Source organism: Octopus sinensis, linkage group LG20, assembly GCF_006345805.1.
Source record: "Octopus sinensis linkage group LG20, ASM634580v1, whole genome shotgun sequence".
Lineage (NCBI taxonomy): Eukaryota > Metazoa > Mollusca > Cephalopoda > Octopoda > Octopodidae > Octopus > Octopus sinensis.
The window spans coordinates 11,741,113-11,749,559 of record NC_043016.1 but is presented as its reverse complement, the minus strand read 5'-3'; the positions used below and the strand labels follow the sequence as shown (position 1 = coordinate 11,749,559).

At 39.8% G+C, this 8,447-nt stretch overlaps 1 protein-coding gene across 1 annotated transcript in view; it reads right to left on the bottom strand.

The window, feature by feature from the left end:
- LOC115222526 (putative mediator of RNA polymerase II transcription subunit 26) overlaps positions 1 to 8,447 on the bottom strand; it is a 32,914-nt gene that overhangs the window by 2,056 nt on the left and 22,411 nt on the right. The window contains exons 15-17 of the mRNA XM_029792780.2: positions 8,133 to 8,339; positions 3,920 to 3,991; positions 1,833 to 2,020 (exon numbers count right to left, since the gene is read on the bottom strand). Coding sequence (XP_029648640.2) covers positions 1,833 to 2,020; positions 3,920 to 3,991; positions 8,133 to 8,339 — 467 coding nt within the window. The remainder of the gene's footprint in view (positions 1 to 1,832; positions 2,021 to 3,919; positions 3,992 to 8,132; positions 8,340 to 8,447) is intronic.

Genomic DNA, 8,447 nt, shown 5'->3' with positions numbered 1-8,447 from the left:
AAACACATGCAGATAGGGAAACATTACAATTCATTAACGGAACAAGATTGACATAAACATTTTTCTCTCTCCTTAGACACATATGGGAAATATGACCACACATAAACAATAGGAGAGAGAGAGTCAGGGTGAGTAAATGAGAGAGAGAGAGAGATTGAGAGTCAGAATGAGTAAGTGAGAGAGAGAGAGAGAGAGAGAGGGAGAGAGAGAGAGAGAGAGAGAGAGATTACAATATATTAATTGGACATGACTGACATGAACACTTTCCCTCTCCTCAGATGCATAAAGGGAAACAAGCTCACACACATAAACATGAGAGAGAGAGAATGAAAAATTAAAAAAGGTTGTTAAGTCTGATGTTAAATGAGCCAGCATTGAATCAGCGATGCCCAACAGGTGGCACCAAAACATCCCGTATCCCTTTCCTGCAGCCCCTTCTTCTACACCAAACTTCAAAAAAATATTTAAGTTCTCTTTTTTTTTGTTTTTCTTCTTTTTTTACTTGTTTCAGTCATTTGACTGCGGCCATGCTGGAGCACCGCCTTTTAGTCGAGCAAATCGACCCCAGGTCTTATTCTTTGTAAGCCTAGTACTTATTCGATCGGTCTCTTTTGCCGAACCGCTAAGTAACGGGGACGTAAACATACCGGCATCAGTTGTCAAGCGATGTTGGGGGGACAAACACAGACACACACACACACACACATATATATACGACAGGTTTCTTTCAGTTTCCGTCTACCAAATCCACTCACAAGGCTTTGGTTGGCCCGAGGCTATAGTAGAAGACACTTGCTCAAGCTGCCACGCAGTGGGACTGAACCCGGAACCGTGTGGTTGGTAAGCAGGCTACTTACCACAGAGCCACTCCTGTGCCTATGTTAATAAAATAATGTAGTAAGGGAGTTACAGTACAGAAGCACCATCACCACAAGTTACACAGAGGAAGCCTCTATGTAGATACATTAATTACATTAATTTTTTTTTTGGAGGAGGGGATGTTCTCAACTGGAATACTTTTTAATCAAGGTGGCTAAAGAGCAACAACAATAACGAGATGATGTCAATGTGTTTTTACCGGGAAATGGTTTAGGCATTCATTAAGGTAATCAGTCTGCTGATTACACAGCAGACTGAAATAATTTATGGAAAGTGGAACTCACAATTTTGTGGTTAAAAGTTGCAAGTACTTTTACCTTACATTTATGAATATGAAGTCAGTGTCTTGTTTTTGCCAGCTGACTGAACTGAAGCAACATGGAATAAAGTGTCTTGCTCAAGGACACAATGCACTGCCCAGAATTGAACTCACAACTTTATGACTGTGAGCTGAATACCTATTTCTATTTCTTTGTTACCCACAAGGGGCTAAACATTTGAACTCAAAACGTAAAGACAGATGAAATACCTATTTTTTTACTACCCACAAGGGGCTAAACACAGAGAGGACAAACAAGGACAGATAAATGGATTAAGTCGATTATATCAACCCCAGTGCGTAACTGGTACTTATTTAATCAACCCCGAAAGGATGAAAGGCAAAGACGACCTTGGCAGAATTTGAACTCAAAACGTAAAGACAGATGAAATACCTATATCTTTACTAACCACAAGGGGCTAAACACAGAGAAGACAAACAAGGACAAACAAATGGATTAAGCCGATTATATCAGAACATAACGGCAGACGAAATACCACTAAGCATTTCGTCCAGCGTGCTAACGTTTCTGCCAGCTCGCCGCCTTTGTGAGCTGAATACCCTAACCACAAAGTCATGCACCTTCACATGAAACACGATAAGGTTTTACTGTTTGTTTCAACAAATCACTTACTTTCCACACAGTTTACAAGGATAATCAATGACCGGAACAGTTTGTGTTGGAGCAGAATTGGTTGTTGCTGTTGTATGTTGTGATGACGTAGTGGATGTCATCACTGATTCTACTCTTGTAGAGTTGCTACTCACAGTTTTTCCATGAATTCTCATGTGGTTATTTAAAACCTGTCTAGAGTTGAAAATCTGAAAAATACGAGTTTTGAAAATTCATGTATTATTGTTTAACATCATCATCATCATCAAACAAACCAATTATTTGTTTAAATGTAAAAGGGGATTATTATCGTAAAGTGTACTAGCCATCTCAATGTGGCCAGCCACTGGCGGCGGGTGTACTGAAGCTTTTAGCCCCAGGAGATCATCGTCTCCAGCTGGGTAGACACACTTTCTGTGCCTTTCTGATATTCGCAAATATCAGAAAGGCACAGAAAGTGTGCCTAAAGCCAGCTGGAGACGATGATCTCCTGGGGTAAAAGCTTCAGTAACACCCACCCCCAGTGGCTGGCCACATTGAGATGGCTAGTACACTTTACGTTGTCGAGCGGTTACTGTTTACATCTCATTCGGAGATTTATTAAGGGATTATTATCATTATTACTATTATTATTATTATCATCATTATTTTAAAATTGGTAAAGTTTAATTACAAATGCAAAGCTTATAATAATAATACTTATGATTAAATTTTGGGTTTACAAATGTACACACACATTCACACAGAGGAATGTACCACAGTAAATTTACAGCTAATCTTGACTGTTTTTAATATCAAACATGATCTGAGCCTTTCTCATTAGCTACTCAACCACAACCATCTGTGTATGTGTGTGTATATAGGAGTTGGAACAAAATAATGGAAACACCTAGCATCATAATTGTGAAATATCTATAAAACCATCAAAAGCTTGTTTATAAAACCATCAAAAGCTTTTTATGTTTTTTTATTTATTATTAGTGTTGCTTAATATGTTTTGCTAAAATCGCTCTTTCTTTTCAGATATCATCAGAAAAAGGTAATTAAAATTCATTAAAACGACAGATCTGTCGAACTTTCAAAGAGGTCAAATTGTTGGTGTTCGTATGGCAGGCACTAGTGTAATGAAAACAGGCCGAAATATTTGGTGTATCAAGAAGTACTGTCTCGAAAGTAATGACAGCCTTTGAGAAAGAGGGAGAAACCTCCTCTCCGAAACAAAACTCCGGAAGAAAACCAAAACTTTCAGGTAAGGACCATTGGACTCTTACACTGATTGTTAGAAAGGATCACAAAAGTAGAGCTCTCAAAATTAATGCAGAACCTAATGACCATGAGCTGCACAAAGCCAGATTTCAAAGGAGGGCTGCAATCAGAAAACCGCTACTTTCAAAAACAAATGTTGCAACGTGTTTAGAGTGGAGTAAAAACCTACACAATTGGTCCATAAAGCAGTAGAAGAATGCTATTTCCTTGGATGAGTCATCCTTTGCCTTATTTCCGACCGCTGGCTGAGTCTACATGTGGAGACAGCCAAAAGAAGCATTTGACCCAGACTGCCTTCTTCCAACTGTTAAACATGGAGCAGGATCTATGATGATTTGTCAGCCCAATGGTTTCCTTTCATGGCAGAATTAATAGTCAAGACTAATTAAGCATTTTATCTGGTCAAATTCATCCTATGGTTGTGGAAATGTTTCCGGAAGGAAACCCAATCTTTCAGGATGATAATGCACCAATTCATACACAAGGAACATTCTAGTGTAGTTGAACATCTTATCTGGCCATCACAGTCCTCAGATTTCAATATCATCGAACATTTATGGTGCCTTTTAGAAAAACAAGTAAGGAGTCAATATCCTCCACCATCATCACTACAAGAACTGGAGACTGTTTTAGCTGAAGAATGGACAATAATTCCTTTGGAAACAATTCAAACTTTGTACGAGTCCATACCTCATAGAATTCAAGTTGTATTTATGTCCAAAGGCGGTCCTATCCCCATATCAAAATTAATTTGTTTGAAATTTTAAGGTGTTTCCATTACAATCAAAGTAGAAGCGAAGCAATCAATTGCTAATTATACATGAAGATGTAAAGATACTCACAAGACTGCAATCAGGGTAATCACAACGAAATGAAGAGTTTATTTGGTTTTTACTCTCCATTTCAAAATTCTCCTGTGGGAGGGAAAAAAAAAAAGACCCAAATAATAACATGGCATAAGATAAGGTTTCTCAGCAAAGTACTACATCAACAGTTGTATAGTTAGAAATTCCTCCTCTCAACTACAGAGCTCTTAGTGCAATCTTTTGTTTGAGTTCTCATTGGGTGAGCGTCATGTTTCAACACAGTTTCATGATTGATCAATACATTGTGTGTGAGTGCCATTTGGTATGTAGTGTTGAAGTGTGTGCGCACACACAAACGCATGCACACACACACACACACACACACACACACACACGTGTGACCAATGTAAGCATCAGCAAGGAAACTGATCAGAAACAAATGTTTTAAGAATGAAGCCTCTTGAGATATTTGTTTTGCAATGAGTTACAGACAAGTACCAGTTACACACTGGGGTTGATGTAATCCCTTTGTCTGTCCTTGTTTATCCCCCCTCTACGTTTAGCACTCCCACCTATGGGCAATAAAGAAATAAATACGAAGAGCCATAATTAGATACTACAAGTATCTAATTTAACGATTCTGCCTGCTCATTACTCATTAAATAGTTTGACTAATGAGTCTAATCATAAAAACCATGGGGTTTCTCTGACATGTGATTTGTCTTATGCAATGAGTAACATCATCATCATCATCATCATCATCGTTTAACGTCCGTTTTCCGCGCTAGCATGGGTTGGACGGTTCGACCGGGGGTCTGGGAAGCCAGGGGCAGCACCAGGCTCCAGTCTGATCTGGCAGTGTTTCTACGACTGGATGCCCTTCCTAATGCCAACCACTTCGCGAGTGTAGTGGGTGCTTTTTACGTGCCACCTGCACAGGTGCCAGGGGGGTCCGGCATCGGCCACGATTGGTTGGTACTTTTAACGTGCCACCGGCACGGAAGCCAGCCAAGGCGGCACTGAGTAAAGAAAATGATAAGAATATTAACAATGGAGTCGGTGATGTTTAAACCAGCCATGCCTGTCCTAAATATTTTACCTTGTTTTATGATGAAACTGGCCAGATCAGGCCTCTCACACCTACCCTACAAGGCCATCTTGGAGCTTTGAGATGATGCACGATTAATTGAAAACAATGAGAATAAGTGAGCATTACATTTGACAATTGTGATCTGAATGCCAAAGGAGCTAAATCTTGGTCAGCCCTGAAAAAGCAGACCTATGGATGAAAAGCTTTCCACCTTTGACCATCCTGTCTTTTGTCGTTCAAGTAGGGATACATTGTCCAGTGTGTCCAACCATTTGCTCTGTTTTCTTTGAAGACAGCAAGGTGTGATTTGAATGAGATTTGACTGTTATTGCCACCAAATAAAATGATTATGTAGAGGCTTCCTTTTTCTCATGCACTGGTAAGGGTCAGCGTTCATCTACCCTGTTCTAGCTGGCGAGCTGGCAGAAACATTAGCATGCCGGGCGAAATGCTTAGCAGTATTTCGTCTGCCACTGCGTTCTGAGTTCAAATTCCGTTGAGGTCGACTTTGCCTTTCATCCTTTTGGGGTCGATTAAATAAGTACCAGTTACGCACTGGGATCGATATAGTCGACTTAATCCGTTTGTCTGTCCTTGTTTGTCCCCTCTGTGTTTAGCCCCTTGTGGGCAGTAAAGAAATAGGCATTTCGTCTGCCACTGCGTTCTGAGTTCAAATTCCGCCGAGGTTGACTTTGCCTTTCATCCTTTCGGGGTCGATTAAATAAGTACCAGTTACGCACTGGGATTAATATAGTCGACTTAATCCGTTTGTCTGTCCTTGTTTGTCCCCTCTGTGTGTAGCCCCTTGTGGGCAGTAAAGAAATAGGTATTTCGTCTGCCACTGCGTTCTGAGTTCAAATTCCGCCGAGGTTGACTTTGCCTTTCATCCTTTTGGGGTCGATAAATTAAGTACCAGTTACGCACTGGAGTCGATGTAATCGTCTTAATCCCTTTGTCTGTCCTTGTTTGTCCCCTCTGTGTGTAGCCCCTTGTGGGTAGTAAAGCAATATACCCTGTTCTATCTCTTTCATAATCACCTTCTGTCTTGATCCCCCACATCTCCCCTTCTCTCACCAGATGGGGAAACTAGTTATTCATCCTCTAAGCAAGACATTTGCTCTTGTCCCCCCTATTATACTTTCAGCTCATTCAATGTTGTGCCCCATTTAGTTAAGGGGTCTTGTCTTGCAAGTCCATTGCCTTTTACCGCTTTACCTTTTAATCGTTTCAATCAGTTGACTGCGGCCATGCTGGGGCACCACCTTGAGGCATTTTAGTTCAACCAATTGACCCTAGAACTTTTTATTTCGAAGCCTAGTACTTATTTTATCGGCCTCTTTTGCTGAACCGCCAGGTTTTGGGGATGTAAACACACCAGCACTGGTTGTCAAATGGTGATGGGGGGGGGGGGACAAACACAGACACACACATAAATACATATATGAAAAAATATATATATATATATACAACGGGCTTCTTTCAGGTTCCGTCTACCAAATCCGCTCACAAGGCTTTGGTCATCCCAAGGCTATTGTAGAAGATACTTGCCCAAGGTGCCATGTGATTGGGAAGCAAGCTTATCACATAGCCACACCTTCACCATTGTTTGTGCCACGTAAAAAGCACCCAGTACACTCTGTAAAGTGGATGGCATTAGGAAGAGCACTCAGCTGTAGAAACCATGCCAAAACACATCTTATTTCCATAGTTCATGGCTAAATTCCCCTCAAATCACATCCAAGCATCTTAAAAAAAGTTAAGATAATCTAGTGGGTAATGTATACTATGTAGGGAAGAAAAAAAGTGTTTAATGATCATAGGTCTGCTCAACCAGGGCTTATGTTTGGTTAAATAATCATTTCTAATATAGGAACAAGACTTGAAATAAGTGGGGAGGGACCCTAATATTTGAATGGTACTTTATCAATCCCCACCAAAAATTAAAGACAAAGTTGACCTTGGCAGCATTTGAACTCAGAATTTTGCAAAGCATTTTCTCTGGCACTCTAATGAATCTGAGCTCTTGCCACCTTTAACCTAGAATTAAATAATGGTTTCAAATTTTGGTACAATTTCAGGGGAAGGGGTAAGTCAATTACATCGACCCCTAGTATTCAACTGGTACTTATTTTATCGACCCCCACAAGAATGCAAGGCAAAGCTGGCTTTGGTGGAATTTGAACTCAGAATGTAAAGATGGACAGAATGTTGCTAAGCATTTTGCCCATTGTGCTAACAATTATGCCAGCTTCCTGCCTTAACCCCTTGACATTCATATTATACTCTCAAATGTAAAGCGTATTTATTTCTGTCGTTTTGAATTAATCATGCATTATTTGGTATCTTTGAGCTTTTGATGATGAGACTATTTTTAGAATGACATTATAAGATAGGTGTGAGAGGCAGGATCTGGTCACTTTGAACTTAAAACAGGTAGAATATTTTGGCTGGATATGGCCGGTTTGAATGCTGACGGGTTAACCTAGAATTAAACAACAACAACAACAACAACAACAACAACAGCAGCAGCAGTAGCAGCAGCAACAGCAGCAGCAGCAGCAGCAGCAGCAGCAGCAGCAGCAACTGATACTACTGGGAAGCATGAAAAAAAAAAAAAACTACACTTAACTTGGTGCAATTTCAAAATAGACAAGAGGTTAACGAAGCTAAATTAAAGTAACTTAAATACTGTATGAACCATCTACCATCCTGAATTATTACACACATGTGAGTGAGAACACTTTGAGATATTTTTGGTATCTAACATATGTCAGATACTGCGAGCGCTGCTTCTGATTGGTCAATCCATGGTGATGACCCGAGGTCACGGTGACAGCGCTGCTTCTGATTGGTCAATCCATGGTGATGACTTGAGGTCACGGTGACGGCACTACTTTTGTCATTCATAAGTTACAACTAAACGTGAAGAATTTAGTTATTGGGTTAATAAAATATGGTCGTTTATTCGTGTGTAATAAATAAAATACCAAACTCATTCCCTATGGATACCGTATTTATTACAACTCATGGCTTGTAAACGTATCTAACGAGCGAAAGAGAGTTTGGTATTCTCTATATAATATTCTTCAATGCATTTCTCACTTTGGGGAAAGAAATAAAGAAGCCCAATGACAACAAAACTAAACGTCATAAACTTACAGTTTTTCTTTCAACTGGTTCTTTTAGATTGCTCTTAAAATTTGGGACTTCGGTATTGGATTCCTCACGCTGCTGATTTCTTAGACGGTAAATAGCTTCACTTTCCTTTTTACGACGAATTGTTCGGAGTCTTTTATATTCATCCGGACAAACTTTCTTCCACAAATAATAGAACTGAATGCATTGTTTCACAGACTTCGACTTCACCTGAAAAATAAAATGCATCCATATTTAGCAAAGATAACATTAAACGAGATATAATATTAATACTAACAAGAGCACTCAGGGAGTGCAAACCTGCGCCAAGGCAACACC